Source organism: Petaurus breviceps, unplaced genomic scaffold (assembly GCF_028583685.1).
Source record: "Petaurus breviceps papuanus isolate PSGF00001 unplaced genomic scaffold, PetGlider_PUasm1.0 151, whole genome shotgun sequence".
Taxonomy (NCBI): Eukaryota; Metazoa; Chordata; class Mammalia; order Diprotodontia; family Petauridae; genus Petaurus; species Petaurus breviceps.
This window is the reverse complement of record NW_027185712.1, coordinates 33,394,148-33,420,458: the sequence shown is the minus strand read 5'-3', so window position 1 is coordinate 33,420,458 and position 26,311 is coordinate 33,394,148. Positions and strand designations below refer to the sequence as shown.

Sequence of the window (26,311 nt, the reverse complement as noted above, 5' to 3'; positions counted from 1 at the left end):
TCCTTCCTTCCTTCCTTCCTTCCTTCCTTCCTTCCTTCCTTCCCATACTCTCCCTTTCCTTTTCTTCCTCCTCATCTTCCTTGTTCTCTTTCTTCTTCTTTAGAGGTTAATAGCAATAAGTAAAAAAATGTATTGATTAAGTACTTATTCACTACTCTAATGCTGGGGATACAAAGAAAGGCAAAAGATTTTCTTTGTCCTCAAGGAGGATGGCAAACAATATACCTAAGCCATGAGGGCAGTGGGGGACCCTAGTGCATAGAATCCTGGGCCTGCAGTCAGGAAGATGCATCTCCCTGAGTTCAGATCTGGTCTCAGACACTTACTAGCCATGTGACCTTGGGCAAGTCACAACCCCTTGTGCTTTAGTTTCCTCTTCTCTAAAAATACCTGGAGAAAGAAATATTAAATTGCTCCCTAATTCCAGCCAAGAAAATCCCAAATAAGGTCATGAAGAGTTGGGCATGACCAAAAATAAGTAAACAACAACAACATATAAGGTATACCTTGGAGATAATCTTTGAGGGAAGACACTAGCATGAGAGGAACATGATACAATCTGTGAATGAATAAATTATACTAGTTGTGGACTATTTGTGTTGCTTTTGTTCTTTCATCAAGAGTATGTTCCCAACTAACTCTTACTTTGGATTACCAATCAAATAGCTTTGGAACATGCAATTTTTTAACATCTTTTTAGCAGGCTCTTTAAAAAGATAGCTGATATCCATATCTGTCAATGTTATGAGTTGACTTTCCTCAATGCTGTGTTATATAGCAAGCAGAATGAGGGCTTTTGTTTCTTCCGTAAGCTCTCTTCTACCTATAATCATCGGAACAACAAGTTTATGTTTAGTCATTCATTGGCCTATTTAGATATCTAATCCCTGTATTCCTCAGGACTCAAGTGCCTACTGGCTACTTACTGGGATGTTGTATAGATTGAGTTTCTGACCTAGCTTTTTGCATTTAAGAGCATGGATTATTGGATCGTATATTTCTAACTGAAAGGATCATCAGATATTATTTTGTCCAACCCTCTCATGTTACAGATGATGAAACTGAGTTTTAGAAAGGTTAAATGACTTACCCAATGTCACACAGGCAGTAAATCATATAGATAATCCTTCAACCCTGGCCTTGTTACTCCAAAGTCAGTACTCTTTGCCTCTGAAGCACCATGCATAATGCCTTGCATATAATAAGAACCTAATAAATACATGTGACTCTCATAGTCAAGGAACTTGATGTCTTCCCTTCTTCCCTGTAATCCCTATGTTATAGGTTACCTGCTAAAAAGTCATTATTCATTTGAATTTTTTTGTCACAGAAAGGTCACTTTTGATTCATGTAACTAAAAAAAGTTGAATTTACAGATGATCTGTGGAGTGGATTAGATACACAGATTACAATTGTAATTACAACTGTAATTTAAGATTATGATCATTTTCTAAAGTTCATAATTAAAAACAAAGATGTTTATTATGGACCTAGGGAAAATTGTTTCTCAGTGACATGTCACACAATTTTTGACTTTACTTGGTCCTGAGCACTGTCAGATAGGATACAGACTTCACAGACTGGAGGAAAAAAAAAGCACTGGCTCTAATCCAGGAGCCAGAGGATCTCACCTTATTTGCATTTGGATTTGCATAATGTTTTTAAATTAAAAAAAATCTTTCTTGATGAAGGAATAGAAATTGCTTTTTTGGGGGCGGCCAGGTAGCACAGCGAGTAGGAGCACCGGCCCCAGAATTGACATGACCTGGGATCAAATATGGGCTCAGACACTTAGCACCCACCCAGAAACACCTGGCTGTGTAACCTTGAGCAAGTTACATACCCCCAATTGTTTAGGGGCAGCCAGGTGGCTCAGTGAGTAAGAGCACTGGCCCCAGAGATGGGATGACCTGGGATTGAATCTGGGCTCTGATACTTAGCGCCACACCCAGAAATAACTGGCCTTGTAACCTTGAGCAAGTTACTCAACCCTGATTGCTTTAAAAAAAAAGTTGCTTTTTTGTGTGTGAGTTCACCAGCAATAAAAAGCTGTCATTGATCAGCTTGGTCCTTACCCTTTAGTTACCAGTAGTAATTGCTACACATAGTTTTATGAAATAGGAAATTCACCTGACCTTTGAAGATATAAACACAAAAGCATGCAACTCAACTTCTACTTTAGGGAGTATTTTAAAGTCCTCTTATTCACAGCTTTTTTTGCATTATAACTTTATATATAGTACTGTAGGAAATGCATCAGGTAAGTCCAGGAGTCCAGGCAACCCTGTTGTAACTCTGACCTTAGAGATTCTGAGTCCTTTAAAATGATCCTAGTATGGGGAAGAAGAAAGCCAGAATAAAAATTATTTTCCATAGAAGCAATAATGTCATTACTCTTAAGTGTTCTAAATTGTGGAGTGTGACTTTGCTATAGACCTTGGGGGTAATGTAGAGGAATTAGTGACCAAAATGACAGACATAAAAAGTAGTATTCATACACAAATGAATTCAGCTTTTCAATGAAAACAAAGTTCAAATCAAAGTCAACAAAAGCTAAATGAATTGGGCAAATTCACTACAAGTGGCAGTTGTATGTAATGTTGCCATATGTTAATAAAGTAAGTATGCACACACAAGATCCTGTCTGAGACCTTCTGTGTCTGGTGGGTACAGAGCTAACCTGCTATGCTAAGCCCATTCTGAACAGTCAATGGAAGCAGGAGTGATCCCATTTTATTTCCTATTCTTGATCCTTATTTTCCAGTACATTTCCTAACATCCTCCCCCATTCCTGCCTTTGTATTCAAATCTCTGAGTTTCAAAGTACATACTAATTGAACTTGTTAGCAATTTTTTTGGTTGAATTTCTCTATCTCTTCACCTTCTACAAGCATTGGTTGGTTGTTCATAAGTATCATTATTGTCAAAGTGGTTTTTTAAATGCTTATTGTACTATAATGCAAGGCAAGTTGCTGCCTGTGAAATGAAGTTTCTTGTTACTTTCCAGTGCATGTTAAAGTGAACACTGTCAACTCCTCTATTTACCACTCCAAGGAGAACTTGGGATCCATGATTCTATTGAAGTAGCACAAATCCTTATTTTAATAGATGAAGGCACTAAGACCCTCAGAGGGGAAATGACTAGTCCAAAACTATTGGTAGTAAGTTGTACCAAATCCAATCCTATTTCCTTTTTTTTCCCCTTGGCACTATATACACTCTGGTTATTATGTAAGCACTTCACATTTAGAATACCATTTGATAAGTTAAAGTTTATAGATGTTTTAATAATGTTTATAGATGTTCTAAAAAATTCTTAGCATACTCTATTCCTCAACCCAATACTCTAGGAGAACCTTTTCTTTTTTTAAATTATGCTTTGCAACTGCTATGACCCACCTCATGATAAGAAGTGCTTATTTTCACTTCAAGATTTGAGGTTTGGGGCAGTTAGGTGGTGCAGTGAATAGAACACCAGCCTTGGAGTTAGGAGGACCTGAGTTCAAATCTAGTCATAGATACTTGATACACTTACCAGCTGTGTGACCTTGGCAATTCACTTAACCCCAATAGCCTTGCCTTCCTCCCTCCCAAAAAAATAATAAAAAAAGATTTGAGGTTCCACCAGCATTTGTGTAGAAGTAAGGTTAAGTGGTATACCAATTCCCTGTGTGAGATTGGGTTAATTTATCACTTACTGAAACAGTTATGTATAACCTTCATTTTGGGAGACTACTTTCACAGGCAAAAGAAACATTTGCATTAGGTAGTAATTTATTACAATCCTTTATAATTACAATTACATTCCTTTTTGCTTAGATATAAGTTAATAATTTTTGAAATATACCATCTTGCAATTTCACAAAAGAGTTTGTGGTCTAAAATGTCATGAGATTTAATTTTAATTTTTTTAAATTTTTGCAAAAAGCTGAGTTGGCATTTGAATCTTACTTTACTCTTTGAACACAGCATGGTCTAACAAATTTTTTTTTTAGAATAATTTTTAGTACCCAAACTGGAAAGGCTGACTAACCTGCTACCTTCCAAGATCATTGAATGTATGTCATCCCTTAATTATGAAAAATTGTACATTATAGCCCTCCCACTAGATAAAATCCCCCCCACATTTGTGGCCACTGGAGACTTTAAATGTGTGTCAATGCTGAATTGTCTGAAAGACCAAATGTTTCCAGTAAGCCCAGCTACCTTTATCCTAGCTGATTATCACTCCCACATCTTTCAGGTTCATCATGAACTAGGATTTTATTAATCAGTGATCTATGTTGTAGTAATTTTTCTTTATATTAAGGAAACAGCCTCATAATATACTGTATTGAATATTCTTGTTCTTGAAAACTGCTAAAATAATTTGCTTTTGCTTGCTCTCCATAGACATGGTAGATGAGACATTCATGACCCAAGTGTGGGTCATTGGCTTTAGTCACCTTCTGGCACCCTTCTCCATTATTTTGGGATTTATTTGACTAAGTTAAATACTTTAATAAAATCCACTATGTGAAATGTTGGTCTTCTCTTTCAATTTTTATCATTGATACCATACACCATTCTTCTAGAGAGTTTCTGACACTAAATGTTGGGAAATTATTGGGAGAGACTGATCAACTCTCTGACTTTTGAAATTGTCTCCTCAAACCTAGAACACAGTACCAATATCATTATAGAAGCAGAATGTGGTCACATAGGTCTGAGTGTAATTTTGTATTTTTCTGTTTCATGGACAAAGAATTCATCCAAAATGGTCAAAATACTGATGATGAGTCTTTGAGTATTCAAACCAGGCTAATCTCAGTTTGTTATAGGTTATATATGTGAAAATTCTCCAACATGGTGGATCATGACATAACCTTGGAGGAATCTGATCAACTCTATTCCATAATGAGGCATTGCATTAGGACTTCTAGGAGGAATCACATATGATATACAAACAGACTTTTATGGTTTTTTATGTTTTCAATCCCTCTCAATTCTTATTTCTGGTTCATATTTTACTACATATTTCTCATACTTTTCACCTATTCCCACATTTGCATGGAAACAATTGCTTAAGAAAGATATGCTGACTTAACTTGTAGGATTTTGTTGATTTCATAGGGTTTCTCCCTTTCATCATTCTTAACAACAGTTGGCATGTAAAATGCCCTTATTTTCATGGTGCCCTCTTTGCAAATTCTTGTCATGGGATGAGAATCATACAGAATAAGGGGCATGATTAGGAAATGAGAAGTAACACTATTTTCCAAAAATTTATTTAGCAAATGCTATATTTTCCAAATAAGACTGCTTTTGAACTTTCTCATGTGCACATATATAACATATACATATACACAAATGCAATAAATGAGCTTAATGTATACTTCTCATTGAAAAATCATCTGGAAATTTCAGAGCAAAAGCAGTTAACCAAGCAATGGGGCTTCCTATTCCCTTTATAAAGCTTGGCTTGAAAGTCACTGACCTATTGCTATGAGAGAACTTCTCTTGTTGTTTTGAAGTAAAACTTGGAGAAAGAGACCTAGAGAAAAAGAATAAAAAATAGAAAATCTTAGGAAGAAAAATGAGAGCAGTCAAAAGACAATGAAGAAAACTGAGAAAGACTCATGAATATAATTTTTTCTTTTATGGCTCTTACAAAACAGTGTTTTGCTTTCTTAAAAATGTTTTGGGGCCATATAGCATTTATGGAATATTTTACTTAATGTACTGCTGCTAAGATGAAAACCATAAAGGATATTTTACAAATAGAGAAATAGATACCTTTAAGTTAGGAGTAATTTTTTCAAAACATAAAAAATCCCCATTCTGAAACTGTAACATTTCACAGATGAGATCCTACTCTCTACCCTTGCAGGCAATCCAAAATATTGTTACTAAAATCATCTTTCTCACCTGCTGCTTTGACCACAGTTTTTTTTTTTTCCTTCCCAACATGTTCTATTGCTGGCTCCATGTCAGACTCAAGCTGTTTATATTGATTGGAAGTGGCCAAGCATTTAACCTTTATTATATCACCTCCTTCATCTACTTTTAGTTTTTCATCTGTTCTTTTCACTCTAGGGAAGCAGAGTCTTCCATCATCATTTCTGTTTTCTTTTCCCATGTCTAAAGTTGTATTTGGTTCATAAAGATGGATCTGATTCTACTGGAGATTTCCATGGTCCCAATAAATTGTCACTGGAATTTAAAGCATGCTAGAAAACTGAAGCCTTTTAACTTGACATAGCAATAGAGTTTGGGATTCAATTTTGGTGTGTCAAATAATTTATCCTTTTATTTTATTCTGTGGATTTGGGGAATTGCAAAACTAAATGGGCACTAAGTATATTGGAATGAAGTGGATTCATGGGAAAGACTTCATCCATTTGCAAAAACAAAAACAAAAAAAATAGCACTGAGGAATTCTTGATTGCTTTGCCCACATTAAATTTTCCAAACACTGATTTGTAAGCATATCTGAGTTTTAGATTTACTATAGTATGGTCATTTTATAGATACCCATGTGATCGTCATTACATTTATTTATGCTCTGTATGCTGACACATACAGAGCAGTCTAACACAGAATGTCATGAGAAAGATGATATAAGCTTTAGACCTTCATTTTAAATTTTCTTTGAACATTCCTATATTGATTCATGGCCTTATATAGACTTCCAACAGCCTTTGCCTTTTTTCTTGTCACATGAGATTGGTTTCTAGTATAGTATCCAAATCTCCTATGCATTCTTTGCAGGCCTGCTGTCATCCTGCTTTCTGTTTAATTTACTCACATTTGAAATGGTGAGTAATGAAGCTATACTTATAGAGAGCCAGACTTAGGCTACATTGGAAGCATTGCCTTGCTCAGCAGCTCTAGAAAGTTAAATTGTTCTCTGGACAATGTAAATGCTACAAGCTTCTACCTGGGGGTGGACATTAATTCTGATCTAATATTTTGACAGATTTTTGGAATGGATTTTATATTTCAGAAATGTGTGTAATGTACTCTTGAAGCAACATTTTGTAGCTCTGTTTATTTGTCAGGTATTTAAAATGATTTTCTTTGACATATTCTTTGGAGAGAGACAGTGTGGCATAATAGATAAAGGATTGTCCTGCCTCTGATATATGCTCACTGTATGACTGTGTTCAAGTAATTTAATTTCTCAGTATCTCAAGGAATAAGTAATATTACGAGTTATGAATGAGTTGCCAGTTTGCTGAAAGGAATTCCCCACATAGATGAAATCTGGTCATCTACTCTGACACCTCCACAAAAAGTGAGTTTGGATTCTTTTAGGGGATAAGTGCTAGTACTTTTCCTTAGTAGCTTTGTTTACTGTTGACAACATCTTAAACAAACTTCTGGCTTAATCTTGCCAGGTAGCTTGTAAGAGAAAAATCAGTATTATCTGTGAAAAGATCATAAAAGCAATAATTTCCAAAATCAAGAGAAACTGTGTTCCTTTCTTAATTGAATGAAGCTAAATCATTTAATATGATATATACCAAAGGATATATTTAATAATAGTAACAGTTATGGTTCATGTTTGTTAAGCTCTACCCATATATTTTATTGTAGTCTAGAGTATCTCCTACTAAAATGTTATTCTGATGTCTCAAGGTCACAAAAGAGTGTCAGAATCCATACATCATCTGATGCTCCCAAATTGGAAAGACTTTGAGTATTGGGACCATTGGTAGACAGTGCTAATTTTCAGAAGCTTAGTCTTTCATTTGATATAGCATTAAAATGGGGAGGGGAGGGAACAGAAGATACTATGACTTCCCTTAGAAGAGAATCTTGAACAAAAGATGCACTTAATAGAAAACTTATTGAAGTAGATTAAATAGAATTAACATGAAAAATAAAGGAACAGATATAGATATGTAATTTTCAGATGACATGATAGTATGCCTATAAACTTTACTTGTTTCTAGAAAAAACGAAAAGTGAGAAAAAGGATTGTAGGATATAAGATCAGGAAAAAGATAACCCTCCATTTTTATATACTAACAACAGCAACAACAAAAAAAGAAAATTTAATCAATTTAGAGCACGAATTACAATAAAAACTTTAAATTTAGCGAATTAATTTATTTATAGATATGAATGCCCAATGTAAAATGTAGTGACAGAAATAAAAGGTTAAAAAAGGGAATAAAGAAGGGAATAAGCATTTATTAAGCAACTTTAATGTACTAGGCACCATGCTAAATGCTTTAAAATATTACTTCAGTTGATCAAATAGTTGAAGAGATGTCCAATTTAGATGGATGGTTCAAATCTAAATAACAGAAATTATTAGAGAAGAGACCAGCAGAAAACATTTAGTTTACTCTGTTCATTTTATACATGAGAAAACTGAGGGTCAGAGACTGTACCTCACCCAAATCATTTATGGATTTAATGTCAATATAATTAATTATGCCAGTTTCTAATCTTTTATGCCAGCAAAATTTTAACATTTAAAGAAAAAAACCAAATAACTAATTGTGCTAAGTGGCACTTGTGATAGAAATTTTGGAGGATAAATATTATTATTATTAGTTTACAAACATGTTTATAGACTATCTGGTAGTAGGTAAGACATAGAAAAAGATCAAGGGAAAGTATTAAATAGAATAAATACATGAAAAATATTAATGTTTGAAAAACATATCCTTTATAGACATATCATCTATCATGTAGATTATCACAAGAATTTCATAATTATTCATCTTAACTCAGATCCTTTCCCAGTGCAAGTCATTCTCCATATAACACCTAAGGCATACGTTACTCCTCTGCTTAAGATGTTTCTGTAACTCACTACTGCCTTTAGCATAAATTACAAAATCCCATTTCATTGCCCATTTCAATGGGCCTTTCATTGCACATACCATTTCCTTCCCCTCTGCCTCTATTTTGACACTCACCCCCTTCCCCTTCCCAGCCTGGAAGGAATTCTCTCCTTCCTCATCTTGACCACTTGGAATTCCTTCAAGATGCAGTTTAAGTGCCATGTACTTCAAGAGGCCTTTCATATACCTTCACCCACCCCCTGCTATGATTAGTGCCTTTCTTCAATCACTTTGAAGTTATTATACACACACACACACACACACACATATATATATATATATATGGCCTATGGACATGTTATATCCCTTCAGTAGAAAGAAAACTTATTGAAGTCAGAGACTGTCTTACCTTTATATTTATAGTTTCAGTGCCTGGCATATAGTAGGTACTTAATATCTATCACACACACACACACACATGATTATATTTGGATAAATAAATTATTTTATTGAGGTGGGTACACTCTCCAGTTGGGGAATTGGCAACCTATCCATTGCTTTTCATATTGTACAATTCTTTTATACAAATATAACACATGGGAGTTATTAATATTGCTTGTATTTCTGAAGAGTACCAATTGTCCATTTATTATTCCTATTTCTCATTATGAGGCCATCTCATTTTCTTTTTCATTTTCTCTTGCCTTCTGGGGTTACTCTAAATTCCTAATATTCAAATCATCATTGGTTAGAGGTTTCAGCCTACTGAAATTCACCATACATTATTTCATTGCCTTTTGTATTACTTGACATTTTGGTGCTTCAGAGATCATGCTGTTTTATGAGTGACAGTCATATAATCCCATGAGAATAAAATTGATGTTTAAGAAATTGGGTTTTGCAATATATAGTTTGGCATCATGGAAATTACTGCACAATATTCTAATTGTGATCCAGTCCAATATTTTCTACTCCTCCTCATTTCTGAACTCAATTCGATATTCATCTATAGGACCAATCTTTCATACATATGCACAGACATACATAATACACCCTTATATATGTTAGAGGATGTGTTTATACACACACAGGAACAACACACTTAGCAGAATGTTATCCCTGGAGCATTTACTCATTGGGTTAATATGTGTTTTTTATACATTTTATTTTCCTGGCATGGTTAGACTAATGCCATTAGCTTTGTTATAGATTTCTTTTGTAAAGTTATAGGACTTATTGGTATCACTACAATGACACTTGCAAATAGGTACCTTTGGAGAATGTTATAATGAATAGGAGATTATTTAAAAATTTTTTCATATGTATCCATGCCACTGTCAAACCCCTGAGGTTGACATTCATCTTGTTTTCCATCTCATTTTATAGACACCATCTCTCTGAAGACCCTTTAAGAAATTTATCTACTTAGCTATATCTTTTTCTTAAAGAAAGTCTTAATTGCTAGATTTTATTGTTCTTTGTCAATATCAAATAATAGATACAGTTGAATCTTAAGTTTTTCTTTCCAGGTCTCAGTTTTGCTTTAATTATATAGTCAATTACAGAAAATCCCATTTCAAGATTTGGTAAGTCTATACTCTCTTTTGCATTGAGCGCTTTCAGAAAGATTTTATAGGTATTAGAATATAGTTATATATGGGTCATGGCTCTATTTCCTCTCTTTATTTTGTGTTCTTGGTGGAAACTATGGAATTTTTTACATTCTTTTAACATTTTCCCTTTATTGATATATTAAACCGTTTCTCCTTGAGAGTCTTTAGAATGGTGTCACTTTCTGACATGGTCCAACCAATTTCATTTATCTGAAGAGCATTGCAACTTCCTCACATCATGTGCTGATACAGTAAAGTCCAAATGTGTTGGTCATAGTTAAGTATGGAAAGGCTTTAGATAAGTTCCATTCTTTTGTTTCTCATCCCCAGATACTTTCATGATGATGTGGTTTAGTTGGATCATACAGTAAATTCTCTGCTGGATCATTTTCTTTTAAACTGCTTTTCCATGTTTTCTGAGGAAATATTGTTGGTAGTTTTCTATCATCTTCCTCTGTAATGTTTTTTTCAAATGAGGATGTATTTTAAATAATTGTTACCCTTGGCTGCTGTGTCTCTCCACTTGGCGGGGTAATTAAGCCTTTATTGGCTGAGGATCTTTTTGGACTTTTCATTCTGATGAATGTTTTGCATCTGCTAATTTTCTTTAAGAAGTTGACATAGAGCTAATGTATCTATGTTTGTCTTTTGCCATTTTAAGAAGCAGTTTGTTTAAACTGGATAGGTTGGAAATGTTGTAATTGAGGGTAGTCTCTTCTTTTCATCCTATCCTTCCTTGCAATTTGCTATTTACTTTGACCTTTGCCATTAGTAGTCAATAAATCAACAGAGAGAGCTAAATATGAAATGAGAACTATGTAAGCAAATAGTATTTTCATATCTGTTTAGATATGGCTAATTTGATTTTTTGTTATGTCATTTGGGACTTGTCCTTTCTCCAGTCTTCTGACTCTTCTTGGAAAATATAATCATGATGTGCATTCCTTAGACTTCTGAGGCATCTAAAAGGTCTTTAGACACTTTAATTTCTTCATCCTGGATTATATTTTCTGGCATGGTTTTTGTTGTCCTTCCATTTGCCTACAGTTGCAGAGAAGTCACCAAGCATCAAAATACATGTTGACTTGATTCTGAAGGTCTTGTCAAGTTATTAACAGAATTTCTCTATTTTGATTTCTTTACTTCTCAAGGGATGTTGTTGAAAATCAGCACAGTAGGGCAGCTGGGTGGTGGCAGTGAATAAGAGCACAGGACCCCAGATTGGTTCAGGCCTCAGATACTTAACACCCACACACAAAAAAACCTGGCTGTGTAACCTTAGGCAAGTTACTTAACCCCAATCGCTTTAATTAAAAAAAAAAAAAAGAAAGAAAATCAGCAAGCTGCAGTTATCTTTATGGCAGAGTGACACCCACCATTTTGCCAGGACAAAAGCCTGAAGCTTTGAATCCACAATCTGGCTATCTTTACCTGTTGAAATTCATTGCTTCCTTCAAGGTTCAGATCAGGTGTCCCTTTCCATGAAGCCTTCCCTGATATCCATAGCTAAAAGTTTTCTTTCCTTCCTCAAAATTTCTTATAAGCATTATTGGGCACTCTCCTTTTTCTCTATGATATTTAATTGTGTACATGTTTTATCATTCACATGAGATCATAAACTACATAAGATCAAGGACTTGTCTCATTTGATATTGGGCATCTTCTGCATAGTGTCTGTTCTCTAGCAAGCATTCAATAAACATTCAGTGAATTGACTTAGATTAGAAAGTATTGGTAGGTAGTTTTCCTTGGAAGAGAAGAAAGAGCATCTGTCAGGCTGGAGGGGAAAATGGGTATAGACATGAAATATTTTTGAATGAGATGTTATGGTAGATGAGGAACTTTTACTCAATCACCTTTTCCTCCTCGGAATTAGAGGTCATCTTCTGGTAGTGAAACAGGATCGAATTCTAATTTAAAGAGAGTGGAAGTAGGTTAGAATAGTTAAGATTTAGAATGTACAAGAGATCAATGGGTGTTGAAGAAAAGGATTGCCAGTTGACCAGGACTGAAAGAATATGAAAGGAATAGTGTTATTTTGAAATAATTGAGGGAATATTATTAGAATGACAGCTAAGTAAAAACAGATTTCTTACAGAAACATATGTCATGCACCGGAAACCTCTTTGGTGGCTAAGTCACTATCCTCCTTGTCTTTCATATGACTTCTATCTTTTTTCCTCAAATGACTTCTAAGAGAGTAATTTTTTTTTCAAGGATTTCTCTAACTGTTGTCTTAATTCAAATCTAGAATTTTAACTAGTGTTTCTAGGAAGTGAGGTTGAAAGGATTAAAACAAAGAAATCTTTCAAAATGTATACATGGTTACTTTGGCAGAATTTGATGATCAAAAGTTTAGGAAACTTTAAAAAACTTGCATGGAGAAAATTGAAAATAATAATCGATTCGTCCTGTTATAACATTTTTTTTGAAGTGAGTTTTTTGCTTACAATGATACTGAAATATTGTGGTGTCAGTAAGTAGAATTAGCACCTTGTAATGGGAATCTGAAGATCTTCCCTGCCCCTTGGCCTCTTGATAGGCTTAAGTGAATCTGAGAACCTTCTCTGATTTGAAAATATACTCTGCCCCCTAATAGGCTGAATGTGGTCACATTGAGCCTGTGGTGGGAAGCTTATTTTCAGGAAAGCCTACACCTTGTTACTTTGTGAATGGGCCAAGAGGGTTGTGATGGTCTCTGATCCAGGAGAAGGCTATATATATACCCTGATGTTATTTGGGGCTCACTTTGGGAAGAGTTGTGTGATGAGACTCTGGGCAGCCATTGAGCCCCCTGGCTTTGAAAACCCAGATGCTGGTGCTTCTCTCTTTGGTAACTAACTACTGTAGGTATGGATGTAATGGTCAGACAGCTGGAAGCCCTCTCTGCTGATCTGTTTCTCTGTCTTTTTTTGGTCTTCTTGTAACTTCTGTTTTTATTCTCTGAGGTTTTGGGTGCTGCCTTTTTTCACTGAACTAGGTAAATGATATATGTTTGATTAAAGTAAGATTCTTAACCCATTTTGAGTTGCTTTCCTTTAGAAAGTCAGATGTAAGAACCTGTGATAGCAGCCATTTTGGGTATGCTGGAGTGCTTGCTGCTACACACCTCCATTCTAGGTTTAGAATATTAAATAGGACCTACTATTAATTCAGCACTGCTGCTACTAATTTACTTGTAACTAGCACTTTATCTTTTACACAGTGCTTAATATATTAGGTGATATAAGTGTTATCCCCAATTTAGCACTCAGGAAAAGTCAAGATCAGAGTTTAAGAAGATCTAAGCTAGAATTGCTCACTGCTCTTGAAATCAGGAAGAAATGAGTTAAAATCCTTCCTCAGATACTGACTAGTTCTGTGACAGTGAGAAAGCCACCCAAACTTTTCCTACCTAAGGTTTTTCATTTATAAAATGAAGCTGTTGGGCTCTATAACCTCAAAGGAGCCTATTAGCTTTAAATCTGTGATCCTATGGGTAGTAAGTGGTAGAGAAAGGATATGATTTGAAATACTGGTCTGTAAATATTAAGTCCAATTGTAATAGGATTCTACAATAATACTTATTTAAAGACATAAGCTTCAACATAGGCCAAATTCACAGGATAAATTTCATTAAGACATTTATATTTATTTTATATCACAGAGTAGATAATGAACCAGAAGTTTTATTCACATTGCTAGGTTTAACAGAGCCATTTAGAGAGGCTATATTAAATTCCAGATAACAAAGTACTACCCAGTATATATTCATGTCCTAGCATTTAAAACCTGTGAGCTATGCTCAGTATTCAGCATGCAGCTATGAACTATTGGCCCTCATCCCTTCATTGAAAAAACTCTCCAGAAGATCACCAGTGACATCTTGAATATCACCACTGACCTCCTCTTCTCCCAATCCAATGACATTTTCATTTTCTTTGACCTGTGAAATGCATTTGATCCAACTGACATCTCCACATAACCTTTTGTGACCATCTTTTTTCATAAATTCTATGATTCTATTATCTTTTCCCCCTTTTTACATCTTAAAAACTGATCCTTCTCCTGGACTCTAGAGGCTATATGGTTTAGTTAAAAAATAAATAAATAATGGGATTAGAAGTTACCAGATGACTTTACCACTAATCAGTTGTGTGACTTTAGGCAAAAGGAATACTACTGCTATTTTCTATATCTATAATGGGTGCATTGGATTAATCTTTGAGCTATCTTCCACCTTTAAAATCCCGTCTTGGCAATGAATATATGTTTAGGCATATTCTGGACATATGTAACTAGATGTTCCCCATCCATATATCTATATATGTATATAATTCTCTCTTCTCCACTCATTCAATGAGTTTTGCTCCTTGAGTTTTATATTTCAGTCATTGTTATAATTTTTTATGTTCCCCAGGCTGGAAATTATTGATTCATCCTTGTCATTATCTCTTTATATGTAATTAGTAAGCAGATTTTGTCCTTTTTTCCTTTCACTGACTGAGAGACATTAAAATCAGTGTGCATAGTATAAGGGTTGGCTGGCTGTTTTGCAGTGAGGAAGACCTACATTTAAGTTCTGCCTTCGTCACATTATGATCACAAATAAGTTATTTTACCTCTCAGTTAACCTGGATAACTTTCTTAGACCAAATACCAAACAGTATCAGTGGAAAAGTGAGTTTTCCAACCTGAGGAAGTCACAGGTCATAGGAGCAAATATGGACAGTTGGAAGGAATTTTAGAGGTTATCCAGTTCAACCCTTTCATTTTAAAAATGAGTAAGTAGAGAACCAGTAAAAGGAAATAACTTGTGCAAGGTCACAAAATGGCACAACCATGATTTAAACCTGGGACCTCTGACCCTAAATCCAGTGCTTATTCTTCCTTCCACTGTACAACTATCCATACTATAATCTCTCCCCTTTTAAGTTAGGCAGGGGATGGTAGACCTCTAATTTCATCAGTGTTGGAGAGTTCTTGGTTTAGAAATTCCCTCTACATGCATATAAGCAACTGATTTATAAATTGTAGTTTTAGAGAGTTTGTTGGAGGGACTGAATGTTTTAGCTACCTGAACATGGTAGGGAGCAGTTGTCAGAGGCTTTACTTGAGCCCCTGGCCTTTTTGATTCCATATTTGGTTCTTTTTCTACTTCTATATACTATGCAATGCTACTTCTCTGTTTTCAGTGGATTGGTTGAAATTTATGTTGAAAATACTGGAAACAGGTTGTATATTCCATTCTTTGCTTCTCTTTTTTATCTCCTCCTATGCTTGAAAACACCAAGTAGAAACTGAATTATCACTTGTCAAGGATACTCTCTATATTTTTTTCTTCAGATTTGGGTTTTGGTAGATGACCTTTGTGCCCTTCTCCATCCTATTCTGAGAATAACATCATCACAGGCTCAGTCCTTAATGAGAATTGACCCTGACTATTGGGGACAGTAACCCTTGATGTCACTGCACAGAAGGTATCTAGACAAGGGAAGCTGCTTTCCAGCTTTCCTTCCTATTGGTCAGCACACCAAGGAAGAAAGACAAAAAAAAGTTAAAATCAGGTACAACTGCTTCCCAGGATCCACAGACAATGAAAACACTTTTCCTGAGATCTTGAGGCTTATCTCCTCTGAATTTTTGCTCTATCAAAAATGCCAGCTGCCTTCAAAAAAAATCCAAGATTCTCTCCTGTCTCATTTTGTTTTGGTAGCTGGTAATGTCCTTCCCATGACTAAACGTGGTGACTAATGTTGCCTCTGTATACATACAGACTGGCTGAACAATTGTATAAACTTTATTTTCCTCACCTAATTCTTATTTATGAGAAGACATGTCTGGAGGCAATTTGGTGTCATGTATAGAACTCTACTTAAAGTTAGGAATAATTGGGTTCAAGTTTGCTTTAGACACATACTAGTTACATTAGCTCATGTATATTACTTGAAACTCTCAGATGTTCAAGGCTACTCTATAAGATGATAAGTTGAAGAGAAGGTCATTCTTACAGGAACTTCTACCCTGGGATCTCACTATGCCAATGAAATCACAGGTCTAGTTTAAAACAACAAGAACAAACAACAACAGCACAAAGCTACAGTATTATTATATACAGTATAACAGCAGTAACAGCCTTACACCTAGGACTCCTGTGAATTCTTGTTGGGTGATGAAATAAAATAATAGATGGGAAATGATTGAAAAAGTCAAAAGTGCTTTATATATATATGGTAAGATACAAATCAACCTACATATTGATTAGTTTTCCTATTAAGTTTAAAATGCCAACATTTATACGAAGTTTCATTAAAGAAAATGATCTTTCTGAGGACTAAGACCTTCCTTTTCCTTACTAGGACCATTTTATCCTATGCCACTGCTGCTTTCTCCTTTAATCTAGATCTACAGAGACAGTGACAAGGCGTTACTAAGACACTTGGTTCTAAACTCTTTTGGGACCCTGTATTTTCATCTTCATCCTAGACACTCTTTGCCCTGCAACCCCATGGGTTGCCTACTATCATCCCTTCCACCTCTCGCTCTAAGAAATTCATTAAGATGCAGGTAGGTAGTGAAATCCATTGAATTCCTGCCCTGAAGTCAGGAGTACCTGAGTTCAAATCTAGTGTCAGACACTTACTTAGAAGCTGTGTGATCCTAGGCAAGTCACTTAACCCAGATTGTGTGTGTGTGTGTGTGTGTGTGTGTGTGTGTGTGAGAGAGAGAGAGAGAGAGAGAGAGAGAGAGAGAGAGAAATTAATTAGACCAACACTATCATCACCTGTGAAAAGGCTTAGACCAAAACATTGTTTCCTGTCCACCACATCCCTAAATGTATTCTATCTGAATACAAGCTACTAAAAAGTGTGGATAGTCTGGTTTTGGTAACAAGTTTGTAACCTCAGTTATTGGAACATAGCAAGGGATTAATATTTTTCCCCATTCATTAACAGACACCCTTTTTTGAGGGATATACTAGGATATGGAAATATTCCTTTTATATTCAACCCACTTTCAGGAAATGGTACTTGTAGTAATTGAATTTTTCTTCTATCATATCTTTCTCTCTAAAGGATGCTGTTATAACTGCTGCAGGTTTGTTTAGCAAGTGTGAAATGAAACAAAAGATTCAATATGCAAATAGAAACAAATCAAGTTAACTTAACAACTAAATAATAAGACAATAACTTGTGACTATAAAACAGCTTACTGACAGGTTCCTTGATATCCGGAATGAGTTAATGAAACTTCCTACTATAACAAGATGGTGTATTTGCAAGCTAGATTTTTACCATAGAGTGATTCTAGGTTTAGATTATTCAATAGTGACTCTATGCGGCAGTAATATGAGTGCCTGAGGAACCTGTCCCTGTAGGGAGAGATTATTATCTGGCTTGCTTTAGAAAGAATGCAAAGTATGGGTAAAATCAACTGTCTCTTCTTCATTCAGAGAGGAGTCAACATGTACCTATACTAAGCTATTTAAACTAGTCAGCAGGAGAAACCCAGTGGGCAAGGAAATAAAATATTCACTTAGAAAAAAAAAGGCAAGCATTTCTCACTTCATTTATAATTTCTTCTTGAGGAGCCTCATTGTGATTTTCTAAGTCTTTAGCTATTTCTATTTGAGTTGCACAGGAAATGTTTTTGTTCCCATTCAGTTGTCTTCCAATGAATCATGTGTGTATTGGGTTATTTTCTGCACAGTCCAGGGCCTAAAGAAAAACATACATCTGGCTTGTAAATCAGAATGAAACACGGATGCTTCAGCCTGCTATTTATTGGGTGACTGCCCCTTTTGTTTTACAGGTCCACAGTGTGGATTATGTGACATGCTGGTGAAGACTTCTTTTGGCCTCTAAATGATTACATCAGGAAACCTTCAAATCATATGTGAAATGTAATATTTGCTACCTGATCGACCGCACTTAGGATGATGATTTTTGTTCTTTTTCCCCTTCCTTTAGAAATTGTCCCCTGGTTACACGAGTTCAGAGCGGAGAATGCTGTGGATTTCTCTCAGCTAACATTTGACCCAGGACAGAAAGAACTTGTTGTAGGAGCCAGGTGAGAAATATTATACTTTGTTGCCCAATTTTGGGGGGACTCAGTTTTGCTTTTATTTGGTTAAGCATGAGCCTTTTAAGCATGATTAGAAACTACTGACGGTATTAATTATTCATTACTCATTTTAGCAATGGAAAACAGCCTAGAAAATTTAGTTCGAGATTAGTACAGCAGAACTCGACTCAATTTCCAATGATGCTGCACAAGTGAGATAATGTATAGAAAACAATTTTTAACCCTTAAAACACAATGTAAATGCTAGCTAAATTTAGAATAATCTGGCCTTGGATGAGGTACTTCATGGTTTGTTTGCTTGTTTTTGCTTCAATTTTCTCATCAGTAAAATTAGAGAGCTATATTTAATCTCTCAGAGATGTGAATATTTAAGGACATCAACTCAAGTCCTTTTCTTTATGTGTTAGGGATTCTACTGTGGGCCTACCATGAGAAGGGCATGTGGTTTGAGTTTTTCCCTTAGTATTTAGTCGCTCTTCAATGAATCTCAGCTCCATTCAAACACATTAAGTATTTGCTCTGTAAAAAGCAGTTGTGTGAGGCATTGGGGCTACAGAGATGGTAAATGGCATCTCCCCATATAGCACTTCCAAACAAACAGCAAGAATAAAAAATATAAACAAAGCTGTATAATGAGAAGCAGAATATGATAATTATAAAGAAGAGATTCAGATGAAGTGATATGAGAAACCTGAAAAGGAAAAAAACCCTCAGATTCAAGTTGCAGAGGGTGAGGGGGGGATGAATGTGCAAAGAGGTTCATCAGCATGGAAGTGGTTGCGTCTGAGGTGGGTCTTGAAGGAAAAGAAGGGTTACATCAGGCAGAGATTTGGAGGGAATATATTCCAGGCCTAGTAAAATGTGAGCATTGTAGGGACCTAGAGAGAATTGGGTCTGGCCTTGAGGAAATCATGTGATGATACAATTTGCCTGGCCAGTGGTTTGGAATGAGAATTGGCTTTCAGGCCAGTTTATTTATTCTGTCCTTAACTTCTGCCTGAATCACTGTATTATGAGTACATGCGTGCGCGCACGCACGTGCACACAGACACACACACACACAGACACACACACACACACACACCAGTAAATAACTTAGGTTTGGGAAAGAGGGAAAACATAGACACTGTCATTGCAGTTTCTATTGTAACTTCTAATTCTTGGGGGAAAAAAAGAAAACAGTTGTTATATTGAGGATAATGAAAAAGAAAGTGAGGTTATGTTAATGTTTACTCAAATATATAGAGTATTGGTATCTCTCTGTATTTGATTCACCTTACCCAGAGTAGTTTCAGGTATAGTTATATAATTATCAGTGCCCAAGGGAGTGCTAATACTTAGCAATGAGGCTTACTTGGAAAATATGTTACTTAGTGAGATACTGATGGGGTTTTTTGCTCCCAGAGCAATAATAACAAACACATCTTGTCACTCCTTGCTAGAATTTTAGCAGTAAAATCCCAGAAATAAGTGGAAGAATTGTGAGAATGGTTTTATGTTATTACTAATACACTCAGATTTATACCTCAAGTTTTCAGCATTCAAGGTTAATATCACAATGAGGAATATTTACATTTGGATTTTGACATTTGCTATATTAATGTCACATAAAGTGATTTTTACTTTGTGTTTATTAGCAATCTGCTCTTTCCCCCTAGAGTTTGTGTATAAAATCTTTAAGGATTATAAGATGTGAAAAAATGCCCAGCAGAAAACAAAAGAAAACTTGGAAGGAAGCACAGAAAAGCAGGGTAGTTTTGAAAATGATATATAGTATTTATTACATAGTTTTTTTTTTAAGCAAATGATGAAATGGAAATTCATTATTTTTATACTAAATCCTCCTTTTATGTTGTGCTGTATACATGGAAATGTTGTTTTCTGTCTTTTTGTATTTGCTGAAAATAAAAATAAAATTTAAAAGAGTTGCATGACGCCAAATAAGAATTTTCTTTCGGAGGTAGGGTTCTCATTGGGCCCTGTAATTGGCGTGTGGAACTCCTACTGTGAAACACGCTCCATCAGTACAAAGTGACAATTCATCTTTAACTTAATAGTAATAATTACATCTTTTTTCAGAAGTCCATAACTCTCTAATTAGTTCTAGTCATGATGACTTTGAGAAGGTTCAGAGATTTTATACTAAGAATTCTGACAGGTTGATTTGAAGTAGCCTACTTGACCTGACCTATAACCTCTTCAAATTCCTTGGTCCACCTTTGTGTGACTATGGACTGGGCATGATCTAGAAAGAAGAATCCTATTCCCTGGGGTTTGGCCTCCACTGTTAGAGAGGAACCACCTTGTATTCTGATGTATTTGGAACTTTATTACCAATTAATTTATTTTCCTACTGTATTCCAGGTACTGTATAAGACACTGGGAATGCACACATAAAAGTTAAACAGTTCTAATGGAAGAGACAAGTATACATTCATTCAGACACACATTCTAAGGGGGGTGAATAGCTGTACACATATGTACACACATAGTGCTTAGCACAGTTCTTAGCAAATAATAGGTGTTTAATCAATGTTTATTGATTTATACTAAACACCAAACTTAAATATTAAGATGTTAACCAATATAAAGATATGCAGTCCAGGGCTGGAGTTGAATGCATTTGTCCCTAAAGTCTGGTTCTGGGCCCTAGTGGACAGGGTTCTAAAACTATTCTTATATATTCACATTAATTTTTTTTGGTGAGGTATTGTCCCTACTTGTATAACTCTCTTTTATATTACCAACCAATTTATTCTGCTTTGTTAGAATTAAATCTAGGGTAAGTTTTTTACTTCCTCATGTTATTATAGACAAATTGTCAGCAGAGAAAAAAAAAGCTAAAAAACTTTTGATTTTAAATAAATAGCACTTTCAGAAAATGTCTGAATTGTTGAATTCTTTTATCACAACCATAATACTCTTTGCCTCTGACCTAGTTAATAATAATAGCTAACATTTACATAGCATTCGCTATGTGCCACACACTGTGTTAAGTGCTTTACAAATATGATTTCATTTGATTTTCACAACAACCCTGGGAGGTAGGTACAATTATTATTTCCATTTTACAGATAAAGGGACTGAGGCAAACAGGCTACGTGAGTTGCTCAGGGTCACACAGCTAGTCAGTATCTAAGGCTGTATTTGAATTAAGGTCTTTCTGGCCCTAGGCCAGAAAGTTCTAGAAACTATGATTGTCACTCATATTTTCTAAATGGCTTGATGGCCTATAGCATCTTCTCCCAACAATATCACTTTAGTTTTTCTTTCCTTTTATTCTTGCCCAATACTATCCACTACAGTACTACTCATGGGTTTATGGGTTTCCATAAAGGGTTTCTGTATCTTTTTAATGTACAGTGATTTCTAAAATGCTGTAAAGCTCTAAAATCCTATGGCCCTGTTTTTAATAATAACAATAACTGCCACTTATATGATATTAAAAATTATAGTGTTTTTACCTAAATTATCTCATTTGAGACTCATAACCACCCTGTGAAGTTGTTACTATAAGTATTATTATCTTTGTTTTATACATGAGAATCATACTCCTTAAGTGAGTTATCCAAGGTTGTACATTTTTGTAGGTGAGATCTGAATCCAGGTTTTCTTGACACTAAGTCACTACTGTGTCGTAAAAATCCTTGGTTCTGTCCTATCAGGGTTTGCTGGGACCTCTTTGTTTACTTACTTGTGTCAAAATACTGAGTTTCCTTTAACAGCATTCTGTGCATTTATATATAGATATCTTGGACATATATTTTATTTTCAATTAAATCTCTCACTTCTGTTTTCTACTCCCCCCCTTCCCCTAGCAATTTCTTTATAAAATAGAAACTTACAAGTGATATCAGATATTCATGATTCATGTAAATTATATTAGAAAAAAATCTCATCTTCTAGGTTTTCATCATTATTCATTCTATCCTAGAATATGGTACATGGAGGGCCCTTGTAGCTGGACCACATGCCGGGATGTCATGTACATACCTTAAATGCCTATGCTGTCAAGTACTTAATCTAATTTACTTGCCCATTAGGTAACTCCTAAAATACATGTTTTGGCAGCTATTTCCTCTCTAATTCAAGGCCTATTTTCTTGTAAATGTAACCCTAGAACACACTCTCATTCACCAATTACCTCTCTTTCAATGCTGAATGTGTGCACACAGATCCTAGCCATTTTTCCAAATATAACAGTGCCACACACACACAAAAAATTGTGTCTAATCTCTAGTGCTTCTCATTTCTTTCTGTAGAAATAAAGTTATTTATGTACCCCTGCAGTCACCCTGCAATATTGGGAGATAGAGGGAAAAAAAATCTTCCTGTAAAGGGCAAAAGCATGAATCTATTTTCTACTTTTAGCACTTTTAACATACTGGGCTCTTAACATTGCTAAGTCTCTGCCATGATACTTCCATTTTTGAATTTTGGGGCAATTCTGCCATCATTTTTGTACTTTTTTTGATCAGAACTGTTATCCTTCATGACAATTATTTTATGAGTTTATAATGGCTATTTCTCCTCCTTTTCCTCTCCGTATGAATCGGCATTAATTATTATGAACATGACATGGATGATGTAGCAAATGGTGCTAAATAATGTATTAACTACTATATAGAAAATTGCAACTTGAATATGTATACCAGGTTATCTTATGTATAGTTATAGTAGATGGACCTGTAACTTCATTGGGTTAATGACCTTCCCGAAGAGAATGCTGTGTCCACCACTGCAGATTGGTGCCTTCTCTGTAACTCTTACCTTAGAGAGTTTCCTAAAACACTGAGAGGTCAATTAAATTGGCCAGATTATTCCACTCAGTTAGCACTAAACTGTGCTGCCTTCTATGTGTCACTTGACAGGGGTAGGAATGGTGTAACCTAAGAGCCAGAATTATTTATTTGCATATTGATGGGGCAAAGATGCTATAGAACTATCCAACTCAATCCTTATTTTAAAAGGGGGGAAATATTATTTATCACTGTTTATGAAATGGAATATTTGATGAGTCTGTTTCTAAATATATGATTCCAATTTCTCTCATAAAATAGTCTCAATATCTTTTTAGATCTTGATTTTTATTAATATGTAATCATATTTCTTTCCCCTTCTGATACTCAATGATTATAATACATTAAATCTATAACTTTCATAGTACCTATTTTTTTCTTCTTCATGAAGCCTCATTAAACTATAGAATGATGAACTTCTAGAGTTGAAAGAGAACTGCAAGATGTTGATCCAAAGGGTAGTGATTAATGAATCAATGTCATTAAAAGAAAGGCTTTTAGTAGAGTATCTCAGAAACCTGTCCTGTAACATTCAAACATTTTGGCAGTAATTTGGATCAAGACATGGAAGGCATGTTTACCAAATATGAAATTAACACAAATAACAACTAACATGTTGCTCATGTATCTAAGGCAGCCTTGATGATTGTACCAAATCTAAATGAAATTTACTAGTGATAAATATAACATGAGTTCAGAAATCACCTGCATATGTACATTATTGGGAAAGCATGACTAGACCACATTTCATGTAAAAATAAGATCCAGGGGCATAAATCAACAATAAATATAATATCTCCAAACCCTCTAATACTGTCTTATACTTCATTAATAGAGACATATAATCAATAAGAGGAAGGATTGTAGTTTCACTGTACTCATGCCATGTTGGTTTCTGATCTGGGCACCATATTTTAAAAAATACTTTGGAAAACTAGAGGATATCAAAGGAGAGTGATTGGATGACGAAAATACATGAAATCATGTCATATGAGGATTGTTTGAATGACCTGGCAGTATTTATCATTGATCAGAAATGCTTTTGTGGGGACATTATAACTGCCTTCAAGTGTATGAATAGTTGTTCTTTGGAAGAGGAATTAGATTTCTTTTGCCTAGATCAATTAATATCAACAGGTAACAATGTCAGAGAAGCTTATTTTTATTTCAATGTAAAAAATTAATAATTACAGTTCTAATTAGTAATTTTTTGGTTCTTAGAGCAAGTTTCATGTTAATGTAGCTGTAAAAGGAGCAACTTCTGAGGAGGTCATTTCAGGGAAGGAAAACACATGACTGTATCAAGGACTGGATTACTTTGAGGGGTGTCACTTTGAGGAAGAAGTAGGACATTGAGTAACTTCCCATAAATAAATTCTTCTTGCTACCTCTGAACATGTTTTTTTTTTTTCTTAAATGAAGGGACATTAATTATTTTTAGTGCTCTTGAAATTTCACATACAGCTAGGACAAATATCCTAGTTGTATCTGTGTTTATACTTAGATCTTTCCCAAACTGTGATAGTCTCCCAGCAAATAGCAATTTCCACGATGGTGGATTCTTCAGACAAAGGGAAAATGACAACCTTTTGGGGAGAATGTAGAGAACCTCTTGTTCAGGTATTGGTTAGACTGCATATCTATCCTTTGACGTCTCTTCCAACTTTGAGATTCTGTGAGATTGTCTATAAAAACAGCATCACTTGACAGTTGAACCTAATTTTAATAGCTTGTCTATGAGTACTTAGCTAGCTGTTGATATAACTATTAACAAGGCACAGATCTCTTGACTTCTGGTCCAATGTTCTTTCCTCTACACTATGTATCCTCAGAACTCCATATAATTTTCACAGGGAAGTAGTGTGAGGCATGAAAATAAAAATATTTATTTTAACTGATTATTTTTAAAATAGTTCTATCTACTTTATCTCCCAATTTCCAACTATTAAGTACTTCCCTAGTGAAAAGACTTTAATCTACTACCTCTCGAAAATTTGTCAGACATTTTTTTCCTTTATTCTTTCTCCTAGCCATTGAAAAGAAACAACCACCCCATCACATAAACCCAGTGGAGAAAAACAAATCCCCACCTTGACAATGTTCAAAAATGCATTTCTTATTCTCTCTGTCATAAAGTGAACAGCATTCTTTTTTATTAGTCAGTCCACTGGAATCATGATTGATCATTCAGTTAATAAGAATTCTTAAGTCTTTCAGAATTGTTCATTTTTATAAGTTATTCTTCAGGTTCAGCTCACTTTATCTGTCATCATTTCATACAAATCTTCCCAGGTATTTTTGAAATCATACACTGATTCTGTTAGTTCCTATGACATTATTTTTCTATAACTTAAACATTTTTGAATGTTTATTCAAAAATGTTTCTTTACCTTTTTCAGGAAAACTTAGTGAGCCTGTAGAACTGGTTCAACTTACAAAGATACTGTTCACTCTACTATTTCATATTTTAGACCCTCAGAAAATCTTTATAACATTTTAGAAGTTCCTGAAATAAGGATGTCTTATATCCACATGTTTAAAAGCACTATCATTTACATTGGCAGCTTTAAATTAATTTTCATACTCATTTTCTCACTACTTGGAATATAATATTAAATCACTTATCACCTATCATATACATGTCAATAAAAAGTAAACAGCTTGTAGAAATGGATGGTGAGGAAGACTTTCTAATAGAAGGCTTTTTTCCATATCCCTTAAAAGTGTGTTGGGAAAGCAAACCTGTGTAACACCACAAGGTGTGAAATTTGTATTGGCCTCTCGGTTCCTTTCTTTTTTTGTTCTGTGATACATGGTGTCAATACCTCAGAAAGTTATTCAATTTGTTGTGGCTTTATAATTCCCTAGGATGTTATAGAGTAGAATTCAGCATTCAGAAACAAATACATAGGATAATTGCCAACATTATCAACTACTTTTCAATTTTTACCCTGTTATACATAGGATACCTTGTGTTACTGTAAGTTTAAAATGAACCCTTATCTTGGATTAAAAAAGTAAGCCCAGTAATATGATGGAAGAAGTTCTAAGTGAT

At 34.9% G+C, this 26,311-nt stretch overlaps 1 protein-coding gene across 2 annotated transcripts in view; it reads left to right on the top strand.

The window, feature by feature from the left end:
- The window catches only part of SEMA5A (semaphorin 5A), a 679,502-nt gene that overhangs the window by 225,358 nt on the left and 427,833 nt on the right, over window positions 1-26,311 (top strand). For both annotated transcript variants that reach the window (XM_069077034.1, XM_069077023.1), the window contains one exon: window positions 18,343-18,442. In XM_069077034.1, coding sequence (XP_068933135.1) covers window positions 18,343-18,442 — 100 coding nt within the window. The remainder of the gene's footprint in view (window positions 1-18,342; window positions 18,443-26,311) is intronic.